Consider the following 14,435-nt stretch of genomic DNA (forward strand, 5'->3'; position numbering starts at 1 on the left):
CTCTCAAGGTTAGAGTGTCCTGCCATTCACAGGGACCCTAAGTGAGAGGCATTGGGAGAGATGGGGTGAAGCTAGGGGACACAAGGGTGAGAGCTCTACAACAGATTTTAGAAAATATATAGAGTCAGACTTCAATAAACAAGAGATTAACAGATAACTTACAGGTGTGCAGTAGGAATCTGATGACATTTGGAAAGGCCTAAGCCTTGATTCAACTTAAAATTTGAAACATTCACATTTTATTAATACTATTACTACTAATTTATTATTTATTGTTATTGTTGTAGTGTGTGAATATGCATGGCAGGTGTGCCATGGTGTGTGCGAAGAGGTCTGAGGACAACTTGCAGGAGCCATTTCTCTCCTCCCACCATGTGGGTCCCAGAGATGGAACTCAGGTTGTCAGTCTTGGCAGCAAGCACCTTTAGCCACTGAGCCATCCTGTCAGCCCAGCTCTTGACTTTTCAATTCAACATTTCCATCCACAATCAGAATGATAACATGGTTATACCTTTAGAGATGACCCAAAGCTCTGTCAGCCACCTGATCTTCCATGAATATTCTAAACCATATTTTCAGGTTGGACCAATGTCAGAACATAAATCACTTGAATTTTATTTGGTTTTGCTTTGTTTATTTAATTTTATTTTTTTTGGTATTGTAAGTCAAACCCAGGGCCTTAGACATGTCGAGCAAGTGTTCTGCCACTAAAGCTACTTGATGTTTAATAATATCAAACATAACTTCACGTGTTTAAGGTCTTTAAAATAACACACAATTAAAAACTCTTTTTAAAAAGTTTTCAGAAGGAAAAGCCATGCTGTTAACTGATGACTCAAAATGAATGACCAGCAAGTATTAACCTTTGAGAGAAAGCATTGATAGGCTGGGGGTGTGGCTCAGCTGGAAAGTGTCCCCTAGCGTACAAGAAGCCCTAGGTTTAAGCGCAGGAAAAGCATTAATAACCCTGGTAGGATGGTCAAGTGCTATAATCTCAGCACTTGTAAGGTGGAAGCAGGAGCATCAGGAGTTCTAGGCCATCCTCAGGCTACATAGAGAATTCAAGGCCAGCATGGGCTACATGAAACCCTGCTTTGTTTTGTTTTATAAACAATGCTATCTTGGGATTAAATATCTAGAGCTGGGGCAGGCAAACTTACTCTGAAGGAGCCAGAAAGTGAATATGTAATTTTTTGCTGGCTACATGAAATCCGTCACATCTATTCAACTATTCACCTGTAGTCTGAAAACACTGGAGGAATACGAAAAGAAGTGAGCATGACTGTACCCCAAACCACTTTATTAGAAGCCAGATCTGAATTTACGTCATTTTAAGTGTGTCATTTTGATCTTTTTAAGAAATGAGGATGGGAAATCCTCTAACAAATATAAAGAACTGTCCTCAGCTTGTGGGCCGTATAAAAGTGCATCTGTAGCAGAAGGAAGTGGCCGGGAGTCTTTAGTTTGCTGACCCTGGTATAGATCAAAGGACATTGTAACCCACCCTGGTTAAAACCTTTATAGGTAAATTAAACACCTCCCCAGGGTGGCAGGGATGGGGGAGCTGGGCGTACTCCACAGAGGAGGAAAATCAAGATGGAGTGGGATGGGTATTGAGATATTTGAAAGACAGCTACACCAACAGCACCGATAGAAGGTCCTTCACCCATGTGGTTTATAGACAAGTGGCGCGGAAGGGAAGTTTAGAGAGAACATTTGACACCATAAGGCAGACATTTCTGTGTGAAGGATCTGCCTCTCCATGAAATGGATCTGCTGAGGTTGCTGTCACGGAGTCATCTTTCAAGAATGTCACTAAAGAAATTCCCCACACGGGGATGGGAAGTGGAGACGTGTTAAACATTCGGAACTATTACAAAGCGAGTCTAACCTTCAAAAATCCTTAGGACCTCTTGATTAATGTACATTTTGATTTCTTCAAATGAAACAGCATCAGCCTAAAGGAGGAAAAAGAACAACTATTAAAAGAGAGCAGAACACAAGTGGGTGAGAAACGGAAATGTTGGGCTTGGGAGACCTTTGCCGATAAACATCTGCCAGGCAAAATCTTCAGGCAGTGCGCTGTTCTGGGCAATGAACACTGTTTGGTCAAATACTAGGATAAACTGAAGTTCACAGTTGCTTTACAAGTAATTGGGATTATAATCAGTGATGCTAACACTTTGCCTAAGAATGGAGAAATGTGGCTAGGGACAATTAGAACATACAGTTTCTGTTGCTTCATTTTATAACCTTAAAAGGCCCAAACAATGCATGTTGTTCATAATCAATCACAATGGAACATGTACCCCACTCCTGGATACTAGAAAAATCTATAACAATCACTGACATCATGTTGTTGCAGGATTATCCTATAAAGTGTTTTTCTCATCTCTTGCCTGTCTCGTGCTACTATAACTTACATATTAATACAAATATATTTGCTAAATCTTAAGTTTTGGTCGTGAACATAGCCTTTAATGACTGAGTCATTTCTCCTGCCCATGAGCAAATTTTCAATAGCGAACACCTGAGATACCTGAGTAACAAGTCGGTAAGTGTTGTCAACTGAATGCTTAGTCCTTTGACAAGAAACCACATTTATAATAGCCATGTTTTATTGACATACTTTGATATTTTCAGAAGGGATCTCTCACTTTTCAAGACTGCCAGGATTTGAAGGTATCTCAGTGCTATTCTTTGTATGCACAGTTATTCTCTAAGGCTTCGTGTATGGCAATGAAGACAACGTAGCACACATGAGAAGCTGTGATGTAGGGGCTCCCTCCTATGGTCAGTCACACACTTTGAGGAATGCATAACAAAGCCCAGTGGGCTGTGACCAGATGAGGGACATGAAAGATCTGTGGGAAATCTCCATGGGAGGTGATTTTCAGACACGGTCCTGCTTATTCCTACAAATTAGGCTGCTGTCCTTAATCTGTCAAAGTCCCTGTCTTGGCGAGTTCTCCATTATTCTCCCCTGATTCCTTCGCCATGTTTGCATATCGAGCACGTATATATGATAATAAGACTGTGATCTTGTCCGTGCACAGCAGTCCATTCATGTAGAGTGCAAGAAGGAAGAAGACAATGTGATGTCCCCATAAGGTGCTGATTTCTATTGCTCAGAACTGCTACCTTGTCTTCAATATGCATGGGAAAACTTGAATGAAAGTACAGAGAAGGCAAGGAGGACACAGGTCTCACCCCTAACCAAGAAGCCATCTGCAGCTAGTACCTGCTGGCAAAAGAAATATCAGTTTTCTCCTGTGGAGTGTCACCGGGCAACTACACTCCAGGGTGGGTCACATGTCCTGTTATCCAATGCGAAACAAACTCAAAGGCACTTGTGTGGATTTCTTATTTTGTTTTGCTTTGTTTGGGCATTTTTTCTGTCTTACTGGGTTTTTGCCTATTTGTTTTGATTTTTGTTTTTGTGAGATTTTTTGTTTTTTGATTTTTTTTTTTTTTGGCTTTTGTTTCTTATTCGTTTTGAGAGAAAGAGATAAGCTGGGTGAGTTGGGTGGGTAGGGAAGTGGGGAGGATCATGGAAGGGGCAAGCATGATAATATACATTGTATTTTTATAGGATCAGCACATACCTTCAAATAATGGTCCAGACCAGCTTATTTCATATGTTTACAGATGATTGGTATTTCTTTCATTATAGAAAGTCACATGGTCAGTCTGAGCCAGGAGCTCCACTTACCGGCGTGCCGGGGATGCCTGGAGAGCCTGGAGGGCCCTGGTGGCCAGGTGATCCTATTGAGCCCTTGCTTCCTGGGGGCCCCACAGGACCAATAGCCCCTTTCATGCCCATAAGGCCTGGTTTGCCACGTTCGCCTTGTGGGCCTCTGTCTCCTGGAATTCCCTGATCACCCTGTTTGGGGAGAAAATAAGGAATTACCCTTTCTAGTAATGCTGTGACTAACAGCAAAGTCAAGGGAAGTGCCCAAGGGAAGAGTGACCCCACAGCAAGTGCTTCAGTTCCACGCCTTCAGTTCATGTGCGTGACTCTGGGAAGTGAGTGTGAGCTGAGTGTGAGCTGAGTGTGACGGATGGGTGCCAGAGGCCGCCCCACACTTCCCGCACTATTCCTGGGTCTGCAATGCTCTGCAAAAGACTCACCTGTATTTCTCTTGATTTTAAAAAAAATCATGAAAATAAGTGAACAATCACAGGTATTAATGTGATCACAAGGTACTAAAGGAGATAAAGAAGCCGTGTAGAAAGAAAACACATGCCTGCGATATCAATGGCATTGTCTATAAAACGTATCAATACATAGACTTCTCGACTCATGTCTGCAGAAACTTCCAAGATTAAAAAAATATTAACATACTTGGATCTATGATCTGTATTTTGTGATCATGTGAACCTTTAACTTTTTTTTTTTTTTTTTTTTTGGTTTTTCAAGACAGAGTTTCTTTGTATAACTAGCTGTCCTGGAACTAGCTCTGCAGACCAGACTGGCCTCAAACTCACAGAGATCCTCCTGCCTCTGCTTTCCAAGTGCTGAGATTAAAGGTATGCACTACCACTGCCTTGCAAAACATTTAAATTTTTATGTATGGGTCCTGGTGAGATAACTGAGTTGACACCTGTCACCCATTGTCACTTCAGGCCTCAAAGGGGCGCTTGGCTTCCATCACCAGACTTGATGTGTGGGTTTAATCCACATGCGCAGGCCGCAGGGTGGAGGCCGAGAATTTCTCTAGACTCACATAACTCTTTTTCAAAAATATTTTTTTCTAAAAAAATGTTTGTAGTGTTTATTATTAAGAAAACTGGAGAAAAAAATAGCTGCTTGGAAAAAGAGGATTAGGGAAACCATATATAGTTATTGCATATTGCTAGTAGAAAAAATGTTTACAAAACACTGTCAATCTGATTTCGAAAGAATATATACTTTACATTGATTCTATGTGTACATTAAACATAAAAGTGAAAAATTAAAATACATTCAAAATATCTAATGTTTATCCCTGCGTAAGGATGCATGGAAGACTTTTTCTTCTTAAATTTATGTTACCTTGTTTTTCATACTTCCTTCCATCATCACGAATTACTTGTGTAATATTTAAAAAAATGCCAATAAATTAGACATCAGTACACAAACACATATATGGTACAAACATAGGAGCAGCCCTAAAAAGGACTATTGAAGTAGCAAGGCTTGTGTAACTTATACCGTGAACACAAGTCCTACTAGGAGATTATGATTCACTACAGAAAATGCCGGTAAGTTCCAGTAACAGCCCCGGCAGCCCCCAGGGTTCTAACAAAAGTACACCCTACACCTGCGTGCAGAACTTCACATTCCATTCCCTTCCTACTCCTCTCCATCCTCAGTTTCCCTACTTTGCATAGCGTTCCCATGGACCAGTGTTTCTCAGCCTGGGCGTCTTGCTCCCTGGAAGGCATTTCGTGATGCCTGGGTACTGACAGCGGAGGCATGACGGTGCGGCTGCATCAGGACAGGGCCAGCAATGCCAGCAGTGTTCTGCAATATGCTAGGTGGCCAAACAGCACAAAAACTTACCTGCTTCCATGTGTCAATACCACTGTGGGTGAGAAATCCCTCAGCCGGCCAAAAGAATTTGGGTGGTGGTTGTAGTTGGCCTATGTGTCTCAGACAGGAGGGTGGTAAAACCCTTTCAAACTGGAGTAGAAAAACAGACTCGTGCACAAACACCAACTAGCAGGCACACTCTTCACAGGGCTCAAGTGTGGCATCCTATCCCTAGTGGATACATTGTTTCGTGTACATCCTAATCATTTCATGTCGGGAGAACCAAAGTTGTCTACAGGCTTCGTTGTGTGGCTAAAGAGATGGAAGAGTTGTATCAGACAGGTGGGAGCATCAACCACAGTAGTGATATACATACGCGCTCTCCTTTGGGGCCTCTGTCTCCAGGTTTACCCATGATGCCCTGGAAAACAGATGTCAACACTAAAAATCATTGCTTACCAAAATTTTCCATCAGTCTAACTGACCCAAATGGTTCTGAGACACATATACTTAAAAAGTAGAAATTTTAAGAATTCATACCATTTAATATTTTTCCCATACCTGAGCACCTGGTAATCCATCTTTTCCATTTATGCCCTAAAAAGATAAAAAAAAATGTCTATCTCATGTCTATGTACAGTCATAGTTAAACATACAAAAATATGTTACATATGACTTCATATCTTGGTGAGTCTGAATGGCAAAATTGAATAGAGAATCAGTACAACCTTGTGGCCCCAAGTTCAAATTCTGATTGCCGTTTACTGGCTTCGTTGGCCAGGCTCGGGAATTTAGTCCATCTGATTAACGCCGGCATCTTCACATACACAGTGAAGAACATAAGAATGAGTTTACAACCAAGAAGGAAGCACAGAAACATGGAATTATGGTGTCACCTAAAACGGCTTCCTCCGCCTCCTATGAAGAGTGACGGGGCTTCAAAGCATTGAATGGATGAGCTGTGGAGATATTTTATACCTCTGTTGTGCAAGTGTTTTCTCTGGGATAAACCTTCCATCTTGGAAGGAAGACTAAGGATAGTTTAAAGGAAGATGAAACACTCCATCCTTCAGGGAAGCTACTTAAAATTCAGAACCAACAACCTGAAAGCTTTAGGAAGTTCCTGAAACTGACCATATTCACTCTGCTCCTCCTTCCCAAGGTTAAATGAGCAGTAAGGACTTCTGAGAGACGCCCTTAGATTGGCTGAACTGCCCTGCCCGGAAACAGTGGAAGAATCTGGAGAACGCATTGAGAGACACCCTTAGATCAGCTGAACTGCCCAGAAACAGTGGAAGAATCTGGAGAACGCCAGGGCTCCAGCTTTTGTGAGCATTACCTATGGTGATGCAGCTTTCTGGGCATCATTTGTGCTCCTGCCAGGAGCTCCTCACTTACACTCCTGTAAGTCATGCCAGTTAAACTCAGTAGTTCACCAAGCTGTGCTTCACAGGTGTCTTTTCTTCAGTCTGGTGTTGATTCCCTATCTGTCTGAGGAGACACTCACTGACATCTTTCTGGGATTCGTATCTCCACAACAACCTTTTAGCAGTTTTAATCCCAGGTTCTCTCTCAGCAAACGCTGCCACTTGGTTCTGAGGGAATTTCATAACATGGCCAGAATGTGTTCCTACTATAAAATAAACCATAACTGGAGAAAAATGATTATTTTTTGGCTTGAAAGAATAGTAAATAAGAGCTGGGAATCCGTAATCATAGTTTTTGAGACTATTAGGCAGTGACATTTTTTTTTTTTTAATTAGAAAATGGGAACTTCTGGGACCTCTAAAAGGTATTCTGGAAGTGGTCATAAAGCCAGCCCTGAGTGGAGATTTGTAAAACTGACAGAATGGCCTGTCAGATACAGAGGGAGGAAAAGGGCTTGGGGTCAAATCAAATACTCAGAGCCCGACTGCAGACGCAGCTTTGAGATGTGATTTGAAGAGAGAGAGATGAAGGTGAGGGAGCGGCATTTCCTAGCCAGTGGGCATGGCATAGACACGCACTGGGAAAGCCTGAGAGACTTTGATTCGCGGGCACAGACTCCCCAAGGACACAGCTGCAGACAGCCACCTGTTTCAGGGATGCAAACCATGCTGGCATCTGTTGTGGTTGGTAACCCAACCATAGGCTCAGGACTTCTCTGAAGCACCCTGGGAATTCTGGAGAGCGCTTTAACTAAGGATATACCTGAAGTGTATAGTTCAAAGACTTTTTTTTTTTACCCGCCAGAACACTAGCAACACAGGTAAAGCTGATTAAAGAGAGCACGAGAAACAACTGTGACGCCTGAATAAAAGATAAATCAAATGTAAAGCTGTAACTCATGTTTGAACCTTTAAATGTACATGTTTCTCTTTTGAAAAAACATTCATACACATATACAAAGAAACATGATCACATCTATGCCTCATTTTCCCACCAGCTCTCCATGAATCCCTCTCAATACGACCCCTTCTCAACTTTATGTTCTCTTCTTTTGATAACAGACTAAATCAAAAAAACGCCCCTGCTATACTCCTAGGCATAGGGTGGCAGCGCCCCGGTGGGAGCTCCCTCAGACAGGAATGAGTGCCCCATGCTGCCGTTTTCAGCACCAACCATTGCTAGCATGGAACAGTTGCTCAAAAATGTTCGTTCAATGAAAAACAATTGCCAATTGTATTATATACGGGGAACTCAATCGCAAGCCTTTTGTGGGCTGACTCACAAGGGTTAGGGGGGAAAATTTGTTAAGGAAAGGTGACGGGAAGCTCAGAACATTATAATGTTCACTCGGTACTTCCTATAGCCAGCACTGCAGGTCTCTTCACACCGCATGCCACCTGACTGACTCATGGAACACCCTGGGTCATCTATCAAGCCCAGAATGCCTGACTCTGAACAGCATATGCCTTTTGTTTCCTGCATTGCCACCTCTGAGGAGAGGAAGGCCAGAGAATTCATCAACTCTGAATGTCAGAGAAATAGCGAACAAAGTTCCTAGGATTCACGGTACTCATTTTCAGTACTTCCCTTCCATACATGACAGAGCAAATGACCAAGACCTTCTGAAAAGAAACTTTGATAGGCTGGATATATGACTTGGAGCTTAAGAGTACTTGTTGCTCTCCCAAAGGACTGGGTTTGGTTCTTAGCACCCATCTGATGGTTCACAATCTTTAACTATAGTTCCAGGGGATCTGATGCCCTCTTCTAGCTCCCACATGCACCAGGTACCCATATCGTACATATGGTACATATATATACATGCGGTCATGCATACACATAAAATAAAATACATATTAAAGGATGAAAAAATCTTTAAAAACAAAACTCAAAGCTTCACATGCCTCTCTGGCCTCAGGACACTCTCGGCTCACAGTAGGGGTTAGATGTATAACCGCTGGGTGGGCGTGACTGTCACAATGTCATATCAATACACAAGCTTTTTTTAGGGCTCTGGGCACGACACATTTGCAGTAATGGTTATTAATGACATTGTCAGGACAAGGCCCACAGTAGGTTTTCTTCCTTAGTTTATCACACAGGTGCTATGCCAGCAAGCTGTTGGCTTCTTCCTATTTTAGAATGTGACAGGACATTTAATTTGAACTCTACTGGTTACTAGACATAAGAAACAATGAGTCCACTCTAGTGACACTCACAAAAATCACATCTTTCCCTACCATTGTTTAAAAGATAAAAATACCAAATAGAGATGTAGGAAACTCCTGGAGGAATCCCCTGCCAGTACCCCAAATTCAATATTTAGAACCTGTCTGCATTTCATTCTGAAGCTGCTTGCTGAGATCTTCGGTTTCTGAGGAGGAAAGTGAAGAGAGAAGGCATAGGACATCTCTTAGAATAGCAGTGTCTGTGTCGTAAGTACTTACTGGTCTCCCCGAGGGTCCCTCTGGTCCAGGAAAACCTGTATCTCCAACAGGCCCTCTATCACCCTAGAAGTGTGAGCCAAGAAAAAAGTTCATTGGTAAAAATTTCTTTAAAATAGCATCTAGATACTACAGCAGAATATCTGCTGCTAGATTGGTGGTAGCTCACCGGTTCCCCTGGAACACCTGGAGGGCCTGGGGCACCGGGTTTCCCCTGTAAGAAAACCAAATAAAAATGTTAGAAGCCATGTTATTGATGCCATGCGTTTCTGCCTCCACAAGAGTTCAGGTTACTGTCTATTTGAACTAGTACATGTTCCAGGGCACAGTAGACCCAAGAGGCTGTAAGGCACACACTACAGAGTCCTGACCGGGAGAGGGAGGATATTGAACATGTACCCTCGTTGTTGGATCTCCTAAGTCTTTTTATCCTGGCAATTCTTTCTTACTCTAGGCCAGTGGTTCTCAACATTCCTAATGCTACGCCCTTTAATACAGTTCCTCATGTTGTGGTGACCCCCAAGCACATTACTATTATTTTTTTGCTGCTTCATAACTGTGATTTTGTTACTGTCATGAATTACAATGTAAATATCTGATATGTAGGATATATTTTCATTGTTACAAATTGACCCAAGGGGGTCACGACCCATAGACTGAGAACCGATCTCTATGGTAGGGGATGGAGGTGGGAGTTTGGGGAGGGTGTGCTGGTTGGTTTTTGTTGCTGTTGTTTGTCAAGTTGATGCAAACTTGTCATTTAGGAAGAGGAAACAGTAATTGAGAAATCCCCCCCCCCATCAGACTGACCTGTGGACAAGTCTGTGGGACATTTTCTTGATTAATTATTGATGTGGGAGGGCCAGCTCGCTGTGGGCAGTGCAACAACTGGGCTGATGGTCCGGGGTTGTACGAGAAAGCAAGCTGAGCAAGCCATGAAGCACACGCCAGTAAGGAGTAGCCTTACATGGTCTCTGTTTTAGTTCCTCCCTCCTGGTTCCTGCCCTGTTTGAGTTCCTGCCTGATTTCCTTGAGGGATGGGCTGTGTTCAGGACACATTATCCAAATAAATTTCCTAAGTTGCTTTTGGTATTTTTTTAAAAACCACACTAATAGAAATCAAAGTAAGATAAAAGGCAGAGGTGAGAGGAATTTACGTCAGGTTCAGAGTTTCACAAGGGAGCTTCTATGTTGGTAGTAAAATAATATGAAAAAAACCCATTTTATTTGAAAAGCTGTATTTGGGTAAAAGGTTGAGGAAAATATTTCCCCCCCTCAATGTGCTATGGCCCAAAGAACAAGAAGCAGGAAACCCTGGAGCAGACAGACCACGGGAAGAGGTAGGGACATGATGCCTCCACAGTTTGAATGTGAAATGTGCCCTACAGGCTCCTGTATGTGAACACGAGGTCTTCAGCTGCTGAGGTTTGGGGAAGTTATAAGCCTTTAGGACTGTGGTTTTATAGCAGAAACAAGCTGGCTGCTCAGAGGCAGGCTTTGAGGCTCATATCCACTTCTGGTTCCTGCTGGAGCTCTCTACTGTTTGGTCTACTGACTTGTAGAACAAACATTTCAAGTTCTTTCTGCATCTGCATAGCCTACCCCAGCAGCCATGCCTTCCTTGCCCTGACAGGCTTTGTCAATGGACTTTGAGCCTTAAGTTGCTCCATCAAGTATTGTCGGATGGAGAACTTTAATAACACAGGGGTTTGGCCGAGACAGGAAGTGAAGCTCAGAGCATCAGACTGGGTTTACCGGCATGTTGTCTCTGGAAGAGGACCTCCTGCTCTCCCGGCCTACCCAGGGCTGGGAAGGATATTGTGGAGATAGAAGGGAGCAGATGAGACTTTTAAAAAGAAGGGTCTCATTTTCAACCTGTTTTAGAATTTTGGGAGGTAAATTCCTTCAGAGAAGGGAGAAAGAAAGACATTCTAGAGAAAGCCATGGGTAATCTTGGAAACAGAGGAAAAAGACAGACTGTTGTGTTCTAGGAAGGGCAGGATTGGGTTCAGTGGGCCTCCACTGAATAGTCATGGTAGGCCCAACTGGCCTTAGCTTTGCTTCAATCTCCAGAATCACCTCAAGAGTTCTAGACAGTGCGGAATACATCTCTGTCTCTGTCATCTGTTACAAAATTTGACATGTACTCACTTGAAAGTGTATGGCACAGTGGCATTGAGTGCATTTAAAATGTCTTGTAGCCATTACCAGTTCTTGTACACACTCCTAACTATTCTGTTTTCCAAGGACCAGTTAAAAAATACTTATTTTGAATCGCACAATTGCACATGTGTGGTCATGACAGTTTTTACCCTTCCCTAATTCGGGGTTGCCAAGTGCTTCTAAGTGTTGTGAATGTCGCTTTTAAAGTAAATTTATCAGCTGTGAGGTATTCAAATATATGTCTGATATTTCAATCAAACTACAGCCTTCAAAAATATTTCTGGAATTTCTCATTTAAACTATCTTTTGAAACTAATACACATACTTTAATTATCTTGCTGGTATCTGATATGGGAAGTCCTTTTGTATATGTATTGCTTTTATTGATTAATGAATGAATAAAGAAGCTTGTTTGGCCTGTGATAGGGCAGGATAGAACTAGGTGGGAAAACTAAATTGAATGCTGGAAGAAGGAAGGCAGAGTCAGTGAGATGACGGACAGACACACTCGAACCTTGCCAGTAAACCATGAGCCTCATGGTAAAATATAAAATGATAGAAATAGGTTAATTTAAGATTTAAGAGCTAGATAGAAATATGCTTAAGCTATTGGCCAAACAGTATTGCAATTAATATAGTTTCTGTGTGTTTATTGAGTCTGGGCTGCTCTTTCAGGAGGTGCAACTAAGGAGCACTTCAATGGTGTTTGTGGGCCTGGGTGCTTGTATGGCCACTCAGGGATTAGGAGGAAAGTGGTAGAGACCATGCCCATGGCTCAACACAACCCACACCGCTGCCTGGGCAGGTAGTGGGATTGGGTCTGTTGTATGTAATTTTACTATGTTAAAGTTAAAACCTTCTTTCTATTTAGACAGAAAAGGGGAGATGATGTGGGAAACCCTTCTTTATATGTGTTGTTTTTTTGGTTAATAAATAAAGAAACTGCTTTGGCTTGAAATAGGGCAGAGTCGAGCTAGGCTGCAAAACTAAATTGAATGCTGGGAGAAAGAAGGCAGAGTCAGTTAGATACCATGTAGCCACCACAGGGGACAGACATGCTGGAACCTTGCTGGTAAACCACAAGCCTCATTGTAAATATAAAATAATACAAATGGATTAATTTAAGAAGTAAGAGATATCTAGAAATACACTTAAGCTATTGGCAAAACAGTATTGCAATTAATATAGTTTCAGTGTGTTTTCTTCTGGTTTGGCCTGCTGGGAATGGCCTCTGGCAACAGGTATCTAGGAATATTTTTTTGAACACAGACAATTTATGGTAATAGTAGAAAGTATGTTAAAGTCACATGTAGATGGATGTAATGGGAAGATGAGTTTCTTTGTGAGTATGAGAATGTGAGTGTAAGGGAACTGATTGACATGGCATTCCGAGTATGGTTCCAGAAAGAGAGCCCCCAATGCTAACGAGGAGGAGAGTCAGATGTGTGTGGAGGGAGTAAGATTAAGTGTGAAGTCCGCTTTTATAAACGATCTTCATTTTATATAAATTCTAGAGAAAGTATTTTTCATTTTTTGCCTTGACAATTGTACACATTTTTAGTCTCAGTATGGACAAATCTAATAAAGAATGTCGTTCTCTGTAAGGCGTCTACATGATGGGTAGCGTTTCGTTATTTTTTTTTTTTTGAGCTAGTTAAATGTAATAGTGAGAGGTCCATGGACCTTTTTAGGATGGCGGTAGATGGCAATGTATGGTGGTTGGGGGTCTTAGGTTGTATACAGTGATGCTAAGTGGTGTTAGTGAAGCAGCAGTGGCGTGGGGCTGACAGTCGGGCCCCTTCTCATCTTCACGGTGCTCCTGCTAACCAAGCACATGGTTTCCATGGACTTTCTTGTAATAGGATGCTGGACTTTCTCTGCGGGGTCACCTGCCAAGAGGATAAATGGCCTCTTACTCATAAACCGTGACCACAAAATTTTAATGAGGGCATCATGAATGAAGATCAGAATTGTCCCAAGGGCTCGTTGAAATGATTTCAACCTTTCTGGGAGCACTTCCTATTCATTTGCAAAGACCTTGATGAGATTAAAGCATTTGACACCAGAGAGCAACAAAAAATGACTGAGAGGATTGAAGCCTGGTTTACGAGAAAACATTAGCAGCAATAAAGCTCTGCTAATAACCCTGGGTGAAGTGAGCACCCAGGCAGACTACAGTTTAATGTGGGAGCCCGATGCATATGTCCCAAGACGAGAACGTGGCCTCGGGGAGATAGAGAACTGCTGAAATATGACAGGGACAGAGGTATAAAAAGTGAGTTTTCAAAGCTGTGCACACACACTAATGCACAGCCATGTGTAAAATGATTTCCTCTCTTTCCATGAAAGAGACTTGGGAAGGAACAAAAGGCAAAAAGGAGGGGAACGGTCAAAATGAAGAACAGACATGCTAGAATCAAGAGCAGTGAGACAGGCTCTGGACAACTGTTGCCATCGCCACCCTATACTCAAAAGCCCTTGATCACTAGCTATAGACTGAGATAGAAATGCATACCGGAAAAGCTAACATGATATAAGTCAAACTCACCGACATGCCGGCTATTCCTGGGGGACCTGCTGGGCCTCGATCTCCCTGTTGAGGTTAAAATAGAAATGGCTACTTATAATGATAACTATATACTCTTTACTTTTATAATCATTGCTCAAATAGTAATTTGACATGCTATTGTGGATGGAGAAAATCTCACAAGGCGCAACCCCTAGATGAAAAGTGCAGAGGGAGGGAGAAGGGGAGGGAGGGAGGGAGGGAGGGAGGGAGGGAGAGAGATTTTCAATCTTCTTCAAGGATGAGCCCCCTGATTGATTATCCAACTAGAAGTGGGCAGCCCTAAACACACACAGACACACACTACTAAATGGCCTAA

At 42.3% G+C, this 14,435-nt stretch overlaps 1 protein-coding gene across 1 annotated transcript in view; it reads right to left on the reverse strand.

The window, feature by feature from the left end:
• Col19a1 (collagen type XIX alpha 1 chain) overlaps nt 1-14,435 on the reverse strand; it is a 311,078-nt gene that overhangs the window by 17,748 nt on the left and 278,895 nt on the right. Inside the window, exons 42-48 of the mRNA XM_057751349.1 lie at nt 14,099-14,143; nt 9,557-9,601; nt 9,391-9,453; nt 6,077-6,112; nt 5,892-5,936; nt 3,713-3,883; nt 1,892-1,958 (exon numbers count right to left, since the gene is read on the reverse strand). Coding sequence (XP_057607332.1) covers nt 1,892-1,958; nt 3,713-3,883; nt 5,892-5,936; nt 6,077-6,112; nt 9,391-9,453; nt 9,557-9,601; nt 14,099-14,143 — 472 coding nt within the window. The remainder of the gene's footprint in view (nt 1-1,891; nt 1,959-3,712; nt 3,884-5,891; nt 5,937-6,076; nt 6,113-9,390; nt 9,454-9,556; nt 9,602-14,098; nt 14,144-14,435) is intronic.

This window comes from Chionomys nivalis, chromosome 19 (assembly GCF_950005125.1).
Source record: "Chionomys nivalis chromosome 19, mChiNiv1.1, whole genome shotgun sequence".
NCBI lineage: Eukaryota > Metazoa > Chordata > Mammalia > Rodentia > Cricetidae > Chionomys > Chionomys nivalis.